The sequence below is a fragment of the Nelumbo nucifera genome, chromosome 8, assembly GCF_055504915.1.
Source record: "Nelumbo nucifera cultivar China Antique chromosome 8, China Antique-T2T, whole genome shotgun sequence".
In the NCBI taxonomy this organism is placed as follows: domain Eukaryota; kingdom Viridiplantae; phylum Streptophyta; class Magnoliopsida; order Proteales; family Nelumbonaceae; genus Nelumbo; species Nelumbo nucifera.
Window position 1 is genome coordinate 2,403,355 of NC_142656.1, and position 21,900 is coordinate 2,425,254.

General features: G+C 39.2%; 2 protein-coding genes across 3 annotated transcripts in view; both read right to left on the minus strand.

Annotated features, from left to right (window-relative positions):
• The window catches only part of LOC104600551 (protein FIP1-like), a 57,202-nt gene extending 53,827 nt beyond the window's left edge, over positions 1-3,375 (minus strand). Inside the window, exons 1-3 of the mRNA XM_088892962.1 lie at positions 3,035-3,375; positions 1,370-1,461; positions 1,105-1,209 (exon numbers count right to left, since the gene is read on the minus strand). Of these exons, the coding sequence (XP_088749088.1) occupies positions 1,105-1,209; positions 1,370-1,461; positions 3,035-3,090 (253 nt within the window). The 5' untranslated portion in view covers positions 3,091-3,375. The remainder of the gene's footprint in view (positions 1-1,104; positions 1,210-1,369; positions 1,462-3,034) is intronic.
• Positions 3,376-6,356: 2,981 nt separating this feature from the next.
• LOC104600552 (tubulin-tyrosine ligase) overlaps positions 6,357-21,900 on the minus strand; it is a 32,540-nt gene continuing 16,996 nt past the window's right edge. Inside the window, exons 7-16 of one of the 2 annotated variants that reach the window (XM_010263567.3) lie at positions 17,248-17,355; positions 16,810-16,951; positions 16,567-16,732; positions 9,546-9,703; positions 8,912-9,235; positions 8,717-8,791; positions 8,361-8,430; positions 8,083-8,240; positions 6,722-6,912; positions 6,357-6,409 (exon numbers count right to left, since the gene is read on the minus strand). In XM_010263567.3, coding sequence (XP_010261869.1) covers positions 6,763-6,912; positions 8,083-8,240; positions 8,361-8,430; positions 8,717-8,791; positions 8,912-9,235; positions 9,546-9,703; positions 16,567-16,732; positions 16,810-16,951; positions 17,248-17,355 — 1,351 coding nt within the window. In that variant the 3' untranslated portion in view covers positions 6,357-6,409; positions 6,722-6,762. Of the gene's footprint in view, positions 6,410-6,472; positions 6,636-6,721; positions 6,913-8,082; positions 8,241-8,360; positions 8,431-8,716; positions 8,792-8,911; positions 9,236-9,545; positions 9,704-16,566; positions 16,733-16,809; positions 16,952-17,247; positions 17,356-21,900 lie in introns of those variants that run through there. The other variant, XM_010263566.3, reaches the window with a different exon arrangement.

Sequence of the window (21,900 nt, forward strand, 5' to 3'; positions counted from 1 at the left end):
CGAAACATCTTCACCCCGAGCACTCAACCTCTTGCCAATTTTATCCTTTAAGCTTAAGTCCATGTGATACAAATCATACACATGGTGTCCCTTATTTCTACAGTTTCCCCCTTTTCTCCTTTTCCCCTATAGTTGTAGATGGATTGTCATAAGATTGAGGGTGATTGGATAGAAGCCAACCCAGGAACCATGTAAACAACCATCTCTCACATTTTGTGTTCTCTGAATATAAACATGGATCTTGTATTCTGTGGGTTCAGCGATCAAGGAACCAGAACATCATATAGATCTAGCTCTCACATTTTTCAAACAACACAAAAAGCTGGCATTCTTAAATTTATGTACCATGTAAACAACCAAATCATTTTCCATTCACTAAGTCTCAATCTTGGCATTTTCTTAATAACCAGAGAAAATCTCAATATCTGATCAGCATATGGTCAGTAGGCCAAACCTTGTCACACTTCCCTATATAGGCATCGGCTACAAACCTGTTTGTTGTCGAGAATCACTTCACAATGGGATGCCAAGATCTGTAACAATGGGATTACAAGTAGCAATTGAATTCTCCTTTTCTTACTATTTCTTAAACTCTTTGATGTATAGTGCTACCAGCAACGAAAAGAGTAGCTCTGAAACTGAAATCGATGATTGGGAATCTTGAAACAGGGGACTGCCCTGAAATCGATGTATAGTGCTATGTGAAGTGGGTCACTATCGTGAAGATGAAAGGAAAACCATCGGATCGTTGATTTCAGGCGAGAGTACTAGATGAAACAGGTGTGTCTATGAAAATAGTAGTCAGCGGTAGATGTTGAGGATGATGTAGAGAGAGATAGAGGGAGAGAAGAGAAGTGAAAGAAGAGAGAGAGGGAAGAGAATGAGAGAAAGAGAAAGAGTTTGGGGAGGTCACTGCTTCTGCAACTCCTGTATTCTTGTCATGAAAATTTCTATATTTGAAAATAATTTATATGATAGATTAAATCTATTTAAATGTAATTGACTACACATGCTTGACATCAAAAATGGAAAATTCTAGTTATGTCACCAAAAAGCTCATAAAAGAATGAAACTATCTTAGCAAGTGAAGCTCCACTACAAGACCTGTAACAATCAAAAGAGCAGCATTACAACTGCAAAGCAATGGCGGGACCAACTTCTGTATGGGGAGAAATATCCATGGAGCTGCAACAGCCACAACAGCATAACCTGCCTAGAAATGGAAATAGAATCAACAATTGATAGCTTTCCTTAAAAGGAAGTTTATGATATTATCTCAGAATAAAGAAATAATACAAGAAATAAATGTTCTATATGAATAGGATTAATCATGCAAGACAGTTGCACTTTCACAAAGCATAGCTTGTACTTGCCAACAAAAAACAATACAGAGCACTCCCAAGAATCCTTGTAGGCTTACGATGACCATATAAAGGGGCCTCATGCAATATGTCAACAAACCTGAAGCAGGAAAGATGGCCCTCAGTTAGAAAACAAAGAAAATAAATTTCCTTGATTTGCAACATAGATAACATGCATCAGACTGCAGTTCTAAATATAGGAAGCAAATGCATGCACCACAAGAGTACCACTGGAGAAACATTTGAAAATGATTAAGTTTTTATAATCAATGATACAGTTAATAATTTGTTTGGGAGAAAACAGCATATATAAAAATATTAGTTGATGAATTTGTGTACAAAAAGATTTCTATTGAAATTTTTGGGAGAAAAATAACTCAATGTGACATCTTCCTTTGCCTTAGTTTGAGAATCTACAACAAGAGAGAGATTAAGGAGTATGTCACCCATAGAATTAGAGTAAGGTGGGCAAAATAGAAGGCTTCATCCAGAGTGTCATGTTATAGAAGATACTACTTGGGCTATAAGAAAAGTTTTATAAGACGGTTGTAAAACCAGCAGTGTTGTATGGAATAGAGTGTTGGGCAATGAAAAAGGCAACATGTCCATAAAACGAATTTGGCTGCATATGTTGAGACAGATGAGTGAGAAAGCTAGGAAAAATAGAATCAAAAACAAGTTATTAAAGGAACATAGGAGTAGCCCCAGTAAGTAACAAAATGAGGGAAAGTAGACTAAGTCGGTTTGGTTATGTGCAGAGAATACCATCTACAACACCAATAAGAGGTGATTTGTCACAAGTTCAGGGGGCTAGAAGAGCTAGGAAGCAAACCAAAAAGGGCATAAGTTGAAATGGTAAGAAATGATTTAAGGGTTTAGAATTTAACAAATGCTATGGCAATGAACAAAACGGAATGGCAGAACATGTAGCCAACCCCATATAGTTGGGATGGGTAATTGGGTATTGCATTTGCTTCAGCTTGTCTTAGCAGAAAAGCATCTACTTAGTTTGTGGTGGACCTTCTTACTATATGCAAAGTTCTTGTATAGAAAAATAGTGAGGGAGATAAAAGTGAGTTGAATACTTCTGCCTGTTCATTCTTCTTTTTTTTCTTTTCTTCTCCTACTCTTCTCTTTCTTTTTCTTCATTGATTAATAAGTAACAATGTGATAACCCGAAACAACCAGTTATATTAGATAACATTAGGGCGAATAACATTTTATAACTAAATCAATGCAAGATGGTAATGTGTCAATTGTCATGAGCCTATGGTCAATGCTAAAATTCCAATTTCCAATTAAATTGTGGAAGGAGTTCTTCCCTTCTAAAGTGAGTATCAAATCAATCCCAGAACTGATAGAAGAGAAATCCGTCCTAGATTAACAAGTGCAAAATATCAAAAGCACCTACAGGTGACCAATTCTGACGATCTCCTTGTGGCATTGTCTTTATTAGGGTGAATTCTTCAAATTCATGAACTACATCTTTAAAATCATGAAGTCCCAGCTAATTGAATTGAAACTGCTAGAAAATATAAACAATCAAACCCATTAACTTAAAGAACTGAGAGGATAAAATAAATACATCAGACTGTGTTGTGCTACGGATCAGGTCCTGCAAATAGAATTGAAGGAGCAAATTATCAAAAGAGTGTCTATCGTGAGAAACTTACAGATTGCTTTCTTCGGGAGTTATAGAAGTAGACAAAGAGTGTCTATCGTGAGACATCTTCTAGGGTTCTCTTTGTTGTCAATTTTTAGGAAAAAATGGTAAAACAAATACAGAAGATGCGGAGATTGAAATCTTTCTACGACGGTATGACCTCTCCCTTTCCCGCTGAAGTTAGAACTATGTTGAGGTGTGATGAGTCTTGTGACTGAAAGACAATCCTAGAGCAGCGGATGAATGGACCCGATCGTGGTCTAACTATTATCTTGCCCGTCCGATTTCTCAATTTTCTTGAACCACCAAGGTATCAATCGTTGATTGTTATTCCCTGTTATAAACCGGAGAGTGTTGGGGGTAGGAGTTGGCTCAGGGACACATGACTCGTAGTTGCTGTCTGGGCTTTGCTAACTCGCCACGTGTTAGACATTCAAAAGATCAACACCTTTCTTTTTGATGGGGTCGCACAGACGGAGGGCTTGGATGGACCGAAATTAAGATGGTCTTTGTAATGTATGATTTCAGATTTCCTTTTGGTGTCATTCCTGAGCGGCTGAGCCTCTGCTGTTCTGCTGTTCGAACTGAAACTGGGTAAAATTACAAAAACCCCTGTATTATAGGATTAGTGACAATTACATCATAAACTTTCATTTGTGATAAATACTCCCTGAATTAAAGTTCGGTCGAGTTATTTAAAAGTTTTTAAATCTTTAAATTACCCTTTTTCTTGTTTATTTATTTGAATAAATTGATTTATTTGGTTTTCTAAATGTAATATGAAAGTCCTCTTGATTACTCTAATAATTCCTTGCAGATTTCAGGTTGGATTCAATATTCAATGAAATGGTGGAGATTTTTTTGATAGGCTGTGTTTGGTTGCAGTGCAAATAAATTTGCATTAATACAAATGCAAGGGAGTGCAAATGTAAAAAATGCAAATTTTTGTTTAATTTTGTTTTGAATTTTACTCTATTTTGTTTCACGTCTTAATTTACTTCTTTTGTACTGCAATCAAACAAAATAAGTTAAAATTTTAATCAAAAATAGGGCAGAATATACACTCAAATCATTTGCACGGTCATGGTTTTGCATCAGTGCAAATTTATTTGCATTGCAACCAAACACAGCCTAAATATAAATTTAAAGTTTCATTTGTTTTTTCTTGGTTCATTGGAGAAATGAGTAAATAGTTTTTATATTTTAAGATGAAAAGTTCATTGAAACAATAATTTAAACAAATTTGTTTTGTATATCAATAAATTGATTCTTATTATTTTAGCCGGTTTTGCTTGGAGAAAATGGAGGTATTCAATTTTTTTTCGGGTCATTTAAGGTTTAAGATAAAAAGACAAGAAAAAGAAAACAAGTTCATGTAGATATTTTGATAGTTTAGTACATTTTATTATCTGACTTGATGGCCATGGGTATATTAAGGCAAAGTGAAAGTTCAGCGGATGATTATCACAGTTGCACACAAAGGGGTTTTTGCAATTTATCAAAAAAAAACTACAAAAAGCTATGGAATAATACAAAGCTGGACCAATCACGTATCTGTTTCTCCAGTTCAACCAAGTGGAACAGATAACCAGGAGGCTCAACATCTCCCAAGTCCTAACCTCCTCTCCTCCATCTATACCTATGTATATATCTGTTAATTTCCATTTCGTTACTATCAAAATTAATTTTAGTTAATTAATGATGAGTCCACCTTGTTTAGTTCTTCCTTCAATGATTCTTTTGCCCATTAATTTTAGAGACCGGATCACCTGTCAACAAAATTCATTCCAACAACCTATCAACATGACCTCCACACTGCACATCTCATACATGGTGGGTTCCAGCCTCATGTGAGATATGCAGTGTTAGATCAAGTTGGTTGATGATTAGAATATATTTTGTTGGTAAAACAACCCAATTTTTTATTTTACTTCTATGTTATAATTCCATGCAGAGCATCATATAAATGATTTGACAGTTTGGCCCAAAAATTATTTAATTTGATATAACCACAACAGGATTGTTTTAATTTGATATAATCACACCACATTATGCATTTCCTTATGTGTACGGAGTATCACCGGAAACAGGAGGAAACTTCTATTGTTAGGGGTAAGGCTGTAAATGGATAAAAATATTCAAAGTAGTAAGATCTTGTCCATCGGATATAACATTCAACTATAATTTGGTTTGCAATCGGACATTGAATAGTATATAAGAAGTTAGAATTACTTGTATGAAGCTTGTACACAACATTCAAATCAACTTTACTAATACATAAAAATATAAATTTTTAATATATATGAACATATATATTTAAACAGAATCTAATATGATTATATCAATAGGCATGAATCCATATTTGATCTAATTATAAATGGTTTGAATATGAACATATAAGTTAATGACTAAAAATAAAAATATTAATAGTGTTTTAACTAAAAAACATGACAACATGGATTAATGGATAACCTTGCTTTTAACATGTAGATATGATCTACAACTCAAAATTCAGCAATTTAGGAGCTCACAATCCCATTAATAACTTTAAGCATTAAAAAAAATGAAAACAAAAAAAAAGTGAAGAAATTATGTCAAAATAAACCAAACCAAATATGATTGAATTGGATTAAAATTAAAGTTAAGATCAGAATTGAGGTTTGGATCGACTTCGACATGATGTTAGGCAAGGATCAAAATTTCGTCACGGTGAGTGGTTCAGGGGTAGACTGGCCTTAAACCAGCCCCTCTGAACCAATTTCAAAAAAAAAAACACATAAAAAACAGTACTTATACAGGCCGATACGCCTTAACAGTGTATTATCAATATTTTGAACCTTGGTTAGGGGTACAAAGCCTGGCCAGAGTCTAACAATAATAGCCCAACTTAAATCAATTCAATTGCGCACACACATGTACATTCGTACATACGCAGCTGTCAGCTCACCAGTTCCTCTCTTCAAAATCTTTAACCCTCTCAATTTTGTGTGATTTATTTGATTTTTCATTATTTATTGCTTTCAAAAACTAATGTTCCACCTCAGCCATGTAAAGAGTGTCTCTTGGTGATCGTCTTACTTATCCAAGAATATTGCCATAAAAACTCCACCGCCCTCTTTTGCAATAAATATCTTATACCAGGTAACGTAAGTGCCATTCATTGGTGGGTTTAATTCCACCTTCGATGAGAACCCAAATTCAAATTCCAAGCTCCAACCATCAATGAAGAACTACAATGCAATTGATATCAGCAAAGAAAGAACCAGGAAAAGAACTTGGTCGTTTAGTGACGATTAGCTTATTGAAAAGGAAGAGGGGGATCAGAAACTTATTTGCTCAACAAGGATGATGTCTGTAATGAAGTTCAACAGTAAAGACGTCCAAGCTTCAAATTCAAAATCAGAATATATTAGTTTAAGTGATGCGTTTTCACTTAAGAATCATATGATTAATTCCAATAATCATACTTTTCATTGGAGGTAGTTACCTCATAACAAATATGTATGTATATTAAAAATCAATAACAACTACTATCCACATAATCAAAATCCTGCTTGGTTTCTCATGTTGGGTGTTGGGTGGAGATGTACTTCAAGAGCAAAATTGATGCCCTAAAGAAAAAGCTAATAACACTTATCCTCCAAGGCAAAAAAAGACTCAATTATACAGCTGAAAATTTAATATCTAAATTACATACCTTGCAGATTGTACAATATTTTCCTTCCCGCATAAGGCTTGTTATATTTGGGTTACATGAGTGGTTTCATTTAGGAAGAGACAACCGAAGACATGATTGAAAAAATCCCGACCTTTGATTACACCACCACTTCCGATTACTGCTTTTGTATCGTATTTGCATGCTCTTGTGCAATCAGGGCAGTAGGTAACCTGCAACAATGTAGAAATTACAAACACAATTTAAATTCAGAAAGAACCCAGGTAAGTTTCTATGAGGAAAAGTCAAAAAAACCCTCCATGTCCACAAAGTGTCTAGACGGCCCAACCGCAGAATACATACCAAGTGAAAAACAGACTTAAACAAAAAACATTTTAATGTAGGGGAAGAAGGAAGTCCTACTATGATGAATGTGATAAGGAAAGGAAATTATGGATTTGAATCATGAAAGAGAAGTTCAGATTTGAATATAAGAGAGAAAGAGAAGAAAGATTAAACCTTAGAAGAAAAAGGGAGAGAAGATAACACTCTTACCCACAACCCACCATGAAATTTCAAAACAAACTCTTCATTCCATTAGTTCAGCTCTAAAATACCAACTACAATGACTTCAGTTGTAAGATTAAACATAAGGGCTCAGATCTCACTTTAATCTAGACTAAAAACTTCTAACTTCTCAAAAGTAAGATATACCTATATAAAACCCATGACTCAAATAAGGACTCTTAACCCCTAAAGGAATTCTGATATCTCTTCACTCAACTAAACAAATAAAAAACAACTATAAGAGAGAAATAATAAGACCAAAATCTTGTAACAGATGGACCCCTATCAGTAAAAAGGCTACGACTCCTTGAAAACACATCCAGTTTATGAGATCTTGGTCTTGATGGATAAATAACTCAATTACCTATCTAATGACACAAAAAATTATGCAAAATGGACAACCTTTTTTTTTAAGAAAAAATGGACAAGCTTAGTAGGTTGAAAGAAAAATGGAGTGATTTCATCAACTTTTCAAAATTCTAACTACTCTACAATAAAATCCTATAAACTAAACCGACCCTTTAAACATGATTAACCCCTTTCTTCAAATACTAGCTAACAAGGAAAAATAAAAAACTAGAACCCAAATCGCCCAAAATTTACAAAATTGTCACCCAACAAGGAATTGGGAGAAAATTGATTTCTTTCTTAATGGATTCTTTCCCTGTTTCCAATCCTGCATGAAATTTTTCATACAATGTCTATGCCCATTCTTGCCATAAAAGGCATGATATGGCCAATGAAAGATCATTTGTCAAATAAGGGACCTAAACAATATATAGGTCCTTTGGCCCCCCAACATAAACTTTCGTCTACATATTTGTTCAATAGCTTACCTCCAATAACTTTGGCTGGAAAGAGCTATCCAGCATCACATCCACCCCATACATGGCTCTAGATGTTGAACTATGCATTTCTGGATGGACTTCTGCAGCTGATTCAAACACAGTTTGGATCATATTTCGGACCCTATTATGGATATCCAGCCATTTAACTGCAAGAAATACAGTGAATGTGAAAATATAGTCAACACAAGGTTTTGCAGACACTCGATCAGCTTGGGGAAGAATGGAAAGATGAATATTATAAACCACATATAGGCTGGTCTTAATACCATGGTGTTCCTCCTCAAACTCCATTACAAATTCTGGTGTGCTCATGTGGTTCAGTCTTCCAATGTAGTTCTGAAATCCATAAGATTAATTAGAAAAGGTAATCTGGAAGTGTGGACGGAATATATGCAAAAATGTGACAGCTAGAATCCTAACGAAGAGGATCAGGAAAAATTGATCAGGTGTTCTTTGACTCAAATTGCAATTGAACCCCCAATAAAAGAGCATATTCAAAACCTTACTTTCTTATGAACTTCTGCAAAATAAAAAAAAAGAAAGGAAAAAAGGGGAAATAAAACTTCAGGATTATAGCTAAAGAAGCTGGTTTTTCTACTACCAAGAAACTGTTGGAACTTACCATAACTGTAAAATGAGTTTCATATTCAAAAAGGCTGGCCTTGTCCAAAGAATATGTATTATTTGCTAGTCTAACCTGGGGGGAGAAAAAAAGAGCTCAATGTCAAGGATTGCATCTTAAATGTCATCTACACCAGATAAGTTGGATAAATGAAAGCAATGTTTTGCATGGTGCTCACAGGTTTAACCTACATACCCAGAAAACATCAGAGAGAAATATCTCCATAGGTTTCATGCTACGAACCAAAACTATGTAACGGAGGTCGAACTTCTTCCCTCTGAACAGAGCAGGATGCTCAATATATCTCTGACATATTTTTGGACCAGTTTCCATAAGTCGTATGATAGCAGATAAATCACTAGTAACAGTTGTATCAATAGTCCGTGCCATGTTCCATGGTTTTAAAATCCACAGATTGTCAAGCCCATCTCTTCTGCGTACATAGTAGTCACCAATCAATTCAGATAGATGTGTTTCTAGACTATAAGTAAGTTGGAACCATTCAGGACGACCATGTGCCTGTTGTAGAAGAAAATTAAAATGATTGAGGTTAGTGACTATCCTACTTGTAGTATTTGAATTGTTGAATTGCTAACAGGCAGCATAAAGCATGTATTACAAGATGAGCTACAACTGTTCCTTTTTTTTTTCTCAGCACAGATGAGCTGCAACTGTTAGAACAATAGATGGGCAGAATATTAAAAATCCCATTGATTAGTACATATGAGGAACCATCATGCAACCAAATTGTCAATGCCCCTAATTTATAACTTAGCTTAGTAATCCATGATCACAACAAGACATTGTCTTAAGGAGTAAACTGCTTAACCTTCTGAAGTGTATCTGCCAGATGATGTTTCATGACAAGACAAGCTTCATAAGGAAATTGGTTTATGTATTGATTTTCTGTGATTCCAGTAGTTTTTTTCATTTCCTCATCCACTTGCATGCTTGTCCAAATGATATCTGCTTCTTTTGGATCAGATGCTGCAAGCAAACAAACCATGCAGAGTATCATCTAAGTTGTGATATTAAACTTCACAGGCAAAGGAAATGGCGACAAGGACCCAAAAAGCAACCACACATGAAAGCAACTAGAAATTTTAATTTACCAACCAAGAGAACCAAAGGAGTACAGGGCAATTCTAGTCAACAAGAGCAGGATAAGAATGGTCAAGCTTTTCGCACAAAGCTACAAAGAGGATACGTGTGACTAAGAAAATTCTAGCATGTAGAGAAGTTGATTTTTTTTATTTATTTAGTTCTGCATCCATCTCCATGATGAATTTGTTGTTATTAACATACTCTTTATTTAGTTCTTATCCATAGTTAAATTCTTTTATTTACTTCAGATTCAAGCATCATAATTGCTAAGAGATACAAGAATGAAATAGCTAAGAATGACTGGCTACAAAATCATGGCATGGGCTGGACATTCCTCAAGGCCCATCCAGAGAATCTCTAGCGTTCGCAATTTAATCGCAGACAAACAGGCTGTTGGGACTCAAATACTTCCTCCGAACCCAACATGGAAGTGGAGCAGACCACCACCCATCAGCAGTTCACAAGGAGGCAGAAAGGACATGTGACAGAGCCCCAGAGTTAGTTACACTCAGAGTTGGTTACTCTGCCGCCAGAGGATATTCCCTCCATGATATTTTCCAGAGTTAGTTACCCTGTAAATCAGAGGATATTCCCTCTATGATTACACCTGTAGGCCAGCTATATAAGGCCATACTCATATAATGAAAGGTGTGAATGAATATCCCTTTGTTTTTCTCTCACTGAGTCCCTCCTTTCCTACCTTCCCTTCTCTTCTTCCCCTCCATCTTCTGTTTCAGGAGGTTAAGCCACCCTCGAAGGGGCTTCCGAGGTGAGCGGTATCTCACCAAGTTGGTATCAGAGCCAGGCTATCCAGATAGCAGGCCAGCTATGCCGCAGACACGTTCCTCTACCATGGATGATAGAGTCGACCAGCTTGAGATGGGTTCCACCAAGTGCTGAACGAACTCAGGGAACTCAAGATGGTCGTCTCCAGCATCGCCTCTCAGCAACAATCTGGCGAAACTAGTCACCCAGCAGGGGCGGAAGCCTCTGCTTCCAGCAGCCAAGGAACTGGGCGTTACCCCGCCGGAAAAGTCACCAAGATCAACTTCCCCAACTACTCCGGTGGAGATCCCATTCCTTGGATCTTCAGAGCAGAAAGATTTTTCGAGTACCACGAAACCCCTGCACACCAGCGCGTCTCCATCGCTTCCATTCACCTAGAAGGAGACGCGATTCTATGGCTCCAGTGGTATCGTCAAACCCATCCTTAGATAACGTGGACGGAGTTCACTGAAGCCCTGTGCATCCGTTTTGGGCCAACGGCGTTCGTGGATTACGACGAACTCCTCACTCGGTTAAAGCAAACTGGGACGGTAGCAGACTACCAGCTCGAGTTCGAGAGAATGGCGACCAGGGTACATGGATGGCCGGAGAAGGCCTTAGTAGGGTGTTTTGTGGGAGGCCTCAGAGAGGACATCCGCCTGGAGGTGAGGGCTCTCCGTCAGGCGACAGTCATGGCTGCGGTGGGTTTGGCTCGCCTGCAAGAAGAGAAAATCGACAATATGCGCAGAGCCAGCAAGTTGTCCTACCCAAATGTGAGGATTACCCAGCGGGCCGAACAGCAACCCATGAAACAAGTTGGGGATTCTCGGAAGCCCATTTTGCCCAGGCCCACTATGCCCTTCAAACGCCTCTCATGGGCTGAGATGCAAGCCCGACGCGAGAAAAGCCTCTGTTACAACTGTGATGACAAGTTTGGGCTGGGCCATAAGTGTCGGGTCCAGCGAGTGTTTCTCCTTCAAGCAGAGGAAGAGCCGAAGGGGACACAACTAGAGAACATTGAAGACTGTGAACTGATATCAGACGAACCAGAACCTGTCGGAGCCGAGATCTCCTTACACGCTCTCATGGGCCTCAACCCTCTTCAGTCCATGCGAGTAGAAGGAAGATTGGTTGGCCGGTCTGTGATGATTTTGATTGACAATGGCTCTACCCTGAATTTCATCACTTGTCATTTGGCAAAGCAACTAGGTATGACTATACAACCCACTCCTCTCTTTTCGATCCATGTAGCTAATGGGAATCAGATGTTATGTGATGGTGTATGTAAGAAGGAAAAGATCCTCATACAGGGCCATAATTTCGTGGTAGATCTCCACCCATTGGATTTCTCGAGGGCTGATATTATTTTGGGAATCCATTGGTTGCATGGCCTAGGTCCTGCACTTTTTGATTGGGCCAAAATGACAATGGATTTTTACCAAGATGGACAGACTTGCCATTTACAAGGGGTGCGGCCCCCTAGTCCCCAAGGTGATACTTTAGCTTCCATGATACGGGCCTCCAAGGATGCTGGACAGCCCTTGTTTATGCACTTAGGCATTCGGCCCACAGTACCAATTTTAAACAATCAGAGCTGTGACCAACCCACGGAAGCCCAGCACAAGGCCCTACGATCGATACTCGATTAGTTTGGTGACATATTCAAGGAACCGAACCAATTACCTCCACCCCGGGCCCATGACCATCAGATACCCCTCTTACCAGATTCCAAACCGGCCAATGTGAGGCCATATAGATACCCTTATTTCCAGAAGCTGGAAATTGAGAAGGCAGTAAGAGAGCTATTGGACAAAGGGCATATACAGACCAGCACCAGCCCGTTTTCATCCCCTGTACTCCTAATGAAGAAGAAGGATTGTAGTTGGCGTTTTTGCGTAGATTACCGGGCCCTGAACCAGATTACAGTGAAGGACAAGTTTCCGATACCCCTCATTGATGAACTGCTGGATGAGTTAGGGGAAGCACAAGTGTTCTCCAAACTAGACCTGCGGTCCAAGTATCATCAGATCCGAGTTCACCAGGCTGACATCCACAAGACAGCCTTTAGAACCCACAATGGCCATTATGAGTTTCTGGTTATGCCGTTTGGACTCACCAACGCCCCCTCCACCTTTCAGGCCCTCATGAATGACATCTTCAGGCCATTCCTAAGGCAATTTATTCTGGTGTTTTTCGATGACATTCTGGTTTACAGCAGGGATTGGGACACCCATATGGAACATCTGAAACTTACCCTCACAACTCTAAGGGAGCATCGGTTACATGCCAAAATGACAAAGTGTTCCTTTGGACAAAGACAGATTCAGTACTTAGGCCATGTGGTTGCAGCAGGACGGGTCATGGCAGACCCAGAAAAGATAGATGCCATCCAAAAGTGGCCCAAGCCCACTACTGTAAAGGCTCTCAGGGGTTTTCTTGGGCTTACCGGTTATTATAGGCGCTTCATTAAGGGGTATGGGCTTATGGCCGCCCCTCTAACGCGTCTGTTAAAGAAGGATTCTTTCGGTTGGGCTGATGATGCCCAACGGGCCTTTGAAGATTTGAAGATAGCAATTTCTAGCCCTCCAGTCCTCACTCTTCCGGATTTCTCTCAGCCCTTTGAGATAGAGTGTGATGCATCGGGTGTAGGGGTAGGGGCCGTCCTGATGCAGAAGGGGCAACCCATTGCTTATTTCAGCAAGGCTCCCTCAACAGCTCACCAAAATCAGTCCAGTTATGTCAAGGAAATGATGGATGTGGTAATGGCAGTACAGAAATGGCGTACATACCTATTGGGATGCCAATTTATCATAAGGACAGACCAACGAAGTTTGAAGTACATAGTAGAACAAAGGGTGCACACCCCGGAGCAGCAAAAATGGCTTAATAAACTGATGGGATTTGACTACCACAAAGAGTATAAGCCTGAGCCCGCCAACAAAGTAGTTGATGCCTTATCAAGGGTAGAAGAGCTGGCCCAACTGACCTGCTCTCAGCCCAGTTTTCCCTTGTTTGAAGCTATACGGCAAGAAGCCAGATCTGATCCGCAGCTACAGGACATCAGGGAAAAGTGGAAACGTGACCCCTCCCAGGTTGCGGGTTACCAAATTGTAGGACCTAATCTTTTCTTTAAGGGCAGGTTTGTGGTTGCTCCAAATTCCACCCACAAAACTGAACAGCTAAGGTCGTTTCATGATTCCGCGTTGGGGGGACATTCAGGGGTGCTACGGACCCTAAAGAGACTCAGCAGCCATTACCATTGGGTAGGAATGCGCAAGGATGTGTTGCACTATGTATCCGAATGCCAAGCTTGCCAACAGCAGAAATACTCCTCACAGTCTCCCGCGGGCCTTCTACAACCCCTCAAGATTCCAGAGAAAGTGTGGGAAGACCTCTCCATGGACTTCATTACGGGACTTCCTCGTTCTGCAGGGAAGGAGGTTATCATGGTAGTGGTTGACTGTCTCACCAAGTATAGCCATTTCTCTGCATTGCCTCACCCTTACACCGCAGCAATGGTGGCTGACATCTTCATACGGGACGTGGCAAAACTGCATGGAACACCAAGATCCATTGTCTCGTACCGTGACCCTGCCTTCCCGAGTTCATTCTGGAAGGAATACTTCCGATTGCAAGGAACCCAACTGCACCCATCCACAAGCTATCACCCGCAAACTGATGGATAGAATGAAGTCCTTAATCGATGCTTAGAAGCCTACCTTAGATGCTTCATAGGGGAGAAGCCTAGACAGTGGGCCCACTGGCTTCCAGGGGCAGAATACTGCTACAAATCGACTTATCAGTCAGCTGCAGGGATGACACCCTTCAAGGCCCTATACGGTAGAGAACCCCCTCCCATATCACCCTATGAATATGGGTCGTCCAAGGTGGCAGAAGTAGAGACTCACCTACTGGCAAGAGACGAGATCCTTAGACTGCTCAAGACCAATTTGAGAAAGGCCCAGCAACAAATGAAGGTCCGCTATGACTCTCACCACCGCCCATTAGAGTTTCAGGTGGGTGATTTTGTCTACCTTAAGCTCCAACCTTACCGCCAGGTCTCAGTGGTAAGACGGGCTTGGCACAAGCTAGCTCCCAGGTATTATGGGCCCTATAAGGTGCTGGAGAGAGTGGGCCTTGTTGCTTACAGATTGGACCTCCCTGCTACCTCGAAGCTTCATCCGGTGTTTCACATCTCTCTTCTCAAGAAAGTTGTGGGAAATCATACTCCTATCTCATCCAACTTACCCCAATTCACTGAAGAAGGGGACATTTACACGGAGCCTATCAGAATTGTGGATTTCCGTTGGGTACGACGAGGTGGGCAGGTTGTACCAGAAGCTAAGGTAGAATGGGCCAGGCTGCCTCCAGAAGACGCCACTTGGGAACCTTATCTAAGGCTGAATGAGAGGTTCCCTAATCTAGACCTTGAGGGCAAGGTCAATGCTAAGGAGGGAGGAATTGTTGGGACCCAAATACTTCCCCCGAACCCAACAATGGGAGTGGAGCAGACCACCACCCATCAGCAGTTCACAAGGAGGCAGAAAGGACATGCGACAGAGACCCAGAATTAGTTACACTCAGAGTTGGTTACTCTGCCGCCAGAGGATATTCCCTCCATGATATTTTCTAGAGTTAGTTACCCTGCAAATCAGAGGATATTCCCTCTATGATTACACCTGTAGGCCAGCTATATAAGGCCATACTCATATAATGAAAGGTGTGAATGAATATCCCTTTGTTTTTCTCTCACTGAGTCCCTCCTTTCCTACCTTCCCTTCTCTTCTTCCCCTCCATCTTCTGTTTCAGAAGGTTAAGCCACCCTCGAAGGGGCTTCCGAGGTGAGCGGTATCTCACCACAGGCCTATACAAATAGGTAAAAGAACTCACAATGTCATACAATAGTATTGCAGAGTTCCATCAAAAGTTGTTGCATTGCTCAAAGATAGGCAAAATTCAACAAGGAGGTAATGACAGTACTTGATAATTCAGATTTCTCTTCAGAATGGAATATTGATTTAAGACTTTTATAGGCATTATAAATGTAGAAAATGGAGAGGAATCAAATGAATCTTGATACATCTTCCAATAATTGCATTCTGAGTGGTCTGGGAAAGTTACATTCATTAGGTTTAGGTTGTCTCATCATTTAAGATTATTTCTATATCAGGAGTGATTTTCTTTTCCTAGTAAAAGACTATGTAATTGGATTGATCACAACTGTTTTGTAATTTGGAATTCTATGTTATTTTATTTCTTACATACTTTTTATCAGCCTTTTATTTTATTTCTTACATATTAGTTGTATAATGTATTTTTTTATGACATTTTAGTATGTATCATGGTCTCATATAATACACAAATGTGCATGAATAGAGATAGGATTAGCTGAATGTTTTAGCTGTTTAACAGGCTGTGGAACTAATAATAACACTCCACACCAGTCATAAAATACATGGGACCCACAACCACTCAACCTGTCAGCATGGGCCCCATGTATTTTATCACTGGCGTGGAGCATTGTTATTGGTTCCACAGCCTGCTGAACAGCTAGAGCATTCAGCTAATCCGAATTCGCATGAATATACATAAACTTGCACACACATCTTATGTAGTATATATCCAAATTGTTTATGCTGGCATTTGAAAAAAAAAAATCATATTATATCCAAATGCAATCATGTTGGAGATTTTCTGCTTTTTGTTTTCTTAAAGCCTACAGCAAATGATAAACCCAAGCATGTCCTATGTCATACTTCTGCCGTCCCTGAACTTACTAACAATAACACTAGAATAGAACCATGCAATTGGATACTTTACTAAATTTTCAGAACATCAGGGAGAATACCTAAATTTCCACAAAGTGCTTAACTGTTTAAAGAAACACAAGTGAGAAAGAGGAAAGTAAAAATAAAAAAAGGAATAAAATAACAGATTAAAGTGCAAAAATTTGGCAAAAACTGAACAAGAATGGAGCATACTGAGTGAGAATTCAGGGCGTGTCAAGAATTCCTCCACTTGAGGTATATCCGTATAAACACGGAGAACAGAACCATCATTTCGAAATAAACTTCTGGCAGGGGACCCCTTCGTGCACGTAAAGGAAGTAGCTTTTGAACAAAGTTGCTGGAAGTATTTTTCATATACCTGAAGAATAGAAGCAAACCAATCATTCCAAAATAGTGGATGCCAATTTAGTTTTGTAAAAGGAGACATAAAATTACCTGGATGAAATAGTTTATTGGTGTATGGAACCAAGCGGTAAGCCTGGCAGATCGTTGCTTGTCCTCTCCAATACCAAGCAAAAAATCACGGGTACATTCATCACCTCTATGAACATTCTGGATTGGCCATAAGATAGAAAAGCTGGAAACATTTTATACAAGTCAAACGTGTTGATCTTTCGCTAAATTTTGCAGGAGGTTAGAAAGAAAAGAAAAGAAGAATAAAGAAGGATAAGAAATGAAAGTGCATTAGTATAAGTCGCCACAACCCCTAATGCCTACAAAGTTACTTGCTCTAGAACACAATCATAATAGCTTACCTACTAACTACTAGGATTACCTTTTTTCTATGAGAATTATTACTAAATATTAATTGAAAACGTGGATAGGATTTCTGAAAATCCAGCAAAAGCAGAACAAGAAAGATAAAGAAAGTACCTCACTGCTGATGCCAAATTCCCTTCTGGCATGTAGAGAAATGGAGACACCCTGAAGTTTGGTTCATCACTATGGCGCAAAGCTGAACCTAGTTCATCCATCACATACCTATAATACATTCAGAAACACATCACTATCTTTATGAGGTGAGAAAAGAAATTTCTTTATGCCAAGGCTTATTTAATTTAATAAGAAGATTTGTCAAGCCTACTAAATAGAGCAATCATATGCCAAGGAGTAAACGGATTAAGTTTACAAATAATGTGGGTAATGTCAAATCAATGAATCATTTGAACTTAGTGGGCAGAAAAAAGAAAACCAACATCAGTTTAGCCATATGAATGAGTTTTGGTGAATTTAGACTAGTAGCAATTGAAGATGTAACTAGCACAGGGAAATAAAATAAATAACATTACTAAAGATGAGAAAGAACAAAAGGAATAATGGCAATTGAAGAGCATTATTGATTTAGTGAAAATTGAAAAAGGAAAAACATCCAAAAACTTAAACCCCTTCCTTTCAAAGATCAAGAGAGGGGGCTAAAATACAGCATAAAAACTGCCAATCTTGAAAAAACATACAACAAGAAATCACAGGTGAAAAAAAAAAAGAAAAAAAAATCAATCGGTTGTGCCCCTGGCCCTTAAGTACCTCCTCATAAAAGCCTTAATAAAAAGTCAGTATGGCCATTTGCTGATCTTGGAGTGCACCAGAATGAGATAATCAATCTATGTGCCAAAGGTCTTGCTTCTCACATACAATGTAGAAGTTCCCAAGTATATTGGAATTATGCCAATTACCACCTTGAAATCTCCTTCAACCTCCAAACATTCTCATCCTGCTGAATATACTAGCTTCAGGCTGTGCAAAAGGGATATAAGAGTTGCTCCTAAAGAAGTTTGATAAATAACTGTGGATTGTATTAAGAACCTTAGAGAAAAAACCCAAAACTGTCCAGGCTAGAGAGCAGGGGCACAATCCGAAACAGCCCAGAAGAATATGGCATAATCCCTTAAGATGTAGGTAACTAATGATTTTTCTTTATTTTTTTTCTTGGGGGCATATAACACCAAAAAGCAATATGTAAAGTTACCATTTCTCAAAAAAAAAAAAAAAAAAAAGAAGGAATATGTATGTGAGACGAGTACAGGCTGTCAATGAATCAGACTCAAATATTGAATCAATTTGATTCAATCTGTTTAATTGTTTGATAAATTCTCCTATATCTGATGGATCCTTAAAATAGGCTTTAAATCCATATCCCATAAAAAGGAAAAAATAGATGGGAAGAAAAGGCATGTCTACCACTAAAGATACCTTTGATGCATATGATGAGAGTAGATGGGTATAACCATCATCAATTTCCTTAGCCTTTTCTCCTTCCATTTAATTTATTGTAAACATACAGAAGAAAAACAGCCTTTTGAGAAGAAAGGACTGTTTAGAAAGATGCAAAAGTTCAAAAGAAAGTAGCAGAAATCAGAGTTCAAGAGGAGAAAAGAAGAAGAAGAAGGTGGCGGCAACTTGGGTTTAGAGAGAGAGAGATTTTCGAACATAATCTCTTCTCTTACACCCTTAATTCTATTTTATTAAGTTAAACTTTGGTAATTTACAGAGAAGCCCCTAGTTGGGCAGAAAATTAAAAAGACATAACATAAGAACATAAAAGATAAAAAAAGGATAAACAGCCTATGGGCCATTCGGCCCATCTTCTCTACACTCCCCCTCAAGCTGAGCATAGATGTCAATCATGCCAAGCTTGCTAGTATCATGCTGAAGTTTAGCCTTGGGAATGCCCTTGGTGAGGAAATCTGCTAACCGTCCTTCAGAGGTGATGAAAGGTAGAAACACTTCTCTAGAAGCCACTCTTTCTCGAATGAAATGTTTGTCAACTTCAATATGCTTAGTTCTGTCATGTTGCACTGGGTTGTGAGCAATGTTGATGGCGGCCTGATTATCACAGTATAACATCATTGGCTTATCATGCTCAATACTCAGTTCCTCCATCAAGGATTTAAGCCACAATAGTTCAGAAACTCCATGAGCTATGGCTTTGTATTCTGCTTCAGCTAAAGATCGAGCAACAACTGATTGTTTCTTGCTTCTCGAAGAGACAATATTACCTGCCACCAAGCTACAGTACCCAGAGGTAAATCTTCTGTCATCAATGTTTCCAGCCCAGTCAGCATTTGTGTAGGCTTCAAATTTCATATGGCCATGCTTGGCAAATAGAATTCCCTTTCCAGGGGAGCCCTTCAAATAACACAGAATCCGCTCTGTTGCTGCCATATGAGTATCCCTGGGAGCATGCATGAACTGCCTGATGCATCTGACAGCGTATGCAATGTCTGGCCGAGTCATGCATAGATAAAGAAGTTTTCCAAGTAGTCTCTGGAAGACTCCCTTATATTCTAACAATATTCCATCTGAAGTAGAGAGTTTATGGCTCATATCGATAGGAGTAGCAACTGGTCCAGCACCAATCTTCCCTGTTTCAGAGAGAAAATCAAGAACATACTTCCTCTGAGAGATAAGGATCCCATCCTTGGATCTAGCAACTTCTATGCCAAGAAAGTATCTCAATTCCCCCAGACCTTTGATCTCAAACTCTATATGAAGGAAAGATTTGAGATCATTGATTCCTGAGACATCATTACCAGTCACAACAATATCATCAACATACACAATCAGGTAAACGGCCAAGGATCCTCTCCTCTTCACAAAGAGGGTATGATCAGACTGTGTCTGTACATAGCCAAAGCTAACAAGGGCAGCCCTAAACCTTTCAAACCATGCTCTAGGAGACTGTTTGAGTCCATAAAGAGATTTCTTCAGCTTGCAGACCTTTCCTTTCATATATGTTTCATACATCCCTAGAGGAAGAGACATATAGACCTCCTCATATAATTCTCCATTCAGAAACGCACTCTTTACATCCAGTTGATAAAGTGGTCAGTCTGAGTGTAAAGCCAAAGATAACAGAACTCTCACAGAAGTCATCTTGGCAATAGGGGCAAAGGTTTCTAGATAATCAATCCCATATGTCTGTGTATAGCCTTTTGCAACCAGCCTAGCATTGTACCTTTCAATGGTTCCATCAGCATGATATTTGATAGTAAAAACCCACTTACAGCCTACTGGATCCTTCCCTTCAGGCAAATCAACCACTTCCCAAATGTCATTCTTGTGCAGGGCATCAATTTCTGTTCTCATAGCATCCCTCCATTCCGGAATATTAAGAGCTTCTGACACAGACCTAGGAATTGGGTTAGAGGCAACAGAAGAAAGGTAGGCAAAATATGAAGGAGAGAGGAAACTATAAGAAAGGTGTTTGGAAATGCAATGTGCAGTACACTTTCCTTTTCCTTTCCTAATAGCAATGGGGATATCAAGGTCTAGGAATGATGGCTCCAAAGGGGCTGTAACAGTACCTGTTGTCTCATCTGTAACTGGAAGTGCATGAAGCTCATGTGTTGTAGGGGAAACAACTGCTCATTTCTGTTTCTTTTCCGTTGATACAACCTGGGATTAAAAAGAGGGCGAGGAGGTAAAGGATGAGGAATAGGAACACTGGAATGAGAGTGAAGTGACTGATCCTCCCTTGATTCATTTGAAGGAGGAAGAGACTCAGCAAAAGACTCAACTAGGATAGGAAGAGGAAGAGCAAACACCTGTGACAAATCCTCCCCCTTTGGACAATGTCTCTCTAGAGAAGAACCATAAAAGGAAGAAAGCTCATCAAATGTGACATCCATTGAAACATACCGAGTGCCAATCTTCGGATCAAAACAACAGTAACCCTTCTGTGTGGAGGAATAACCAAGGAAGATACACTTGTGGTCTTTTGGTTCAAATTTATGTCTTTGGACACTTGGGATATGTACATAACAGATGCAGCCAAAGATATGAAGATGAATAGGAAAAAGATCCTTGTCCGGATAAAAGAGACTGAAGGGAGACTTAAACCCTAAAACCCTGGATGGCATACGATTTATAAGATAGGTAATAGTGAGAACAACATCACCCCAAAACTTTGTAGGAACATGTGAGGCAAATAGAATACTTCTTGCAACTTCAACAATGTCTATTTTTTCTTTCAGAAACTCCATTCTGTTCTGGGGTCCTAACACAGGAGCTTTGATGAATAACCTCGAAATCAGTGAGATAACAAGTCAGGTTTTTCTCAAAATATTCTTTTGCATTGTCGGATCTGAAAATTTTAATCCTGGTATCAAACTGGGTTAGGACAAATTCATGGAATTGCCTCACAAGTCTGAGAACTTCATCACGGGACTTCATAAAAAATATCCAAGTGAACCGAGAAAAGTCATCAATGAACAAGATAAAATATTTGTAGCCACCCATAGAGGGTAAGTGGTAAGGCCCCCACACATCAAAGTGCACAATATTAAAAGGAGAAGAATATCTTTTATTACTCAGAGGATAACTGTTTCTACAATGTTTTGACAGTTCACAAGACTCACAATGAAGACTGGACAAACTAGATCCCTTAAACAGTTCTGGCAATAAATGACTTAATGCAAAAAAAGAAAGATAACCCAAACGAAAATGACATAACATGACTCGACTGATGGACTCTGTAGATGTAGACCCAAAAGCAGCTTTTCCAGGTTGTTCATGGCACTGTCCAGG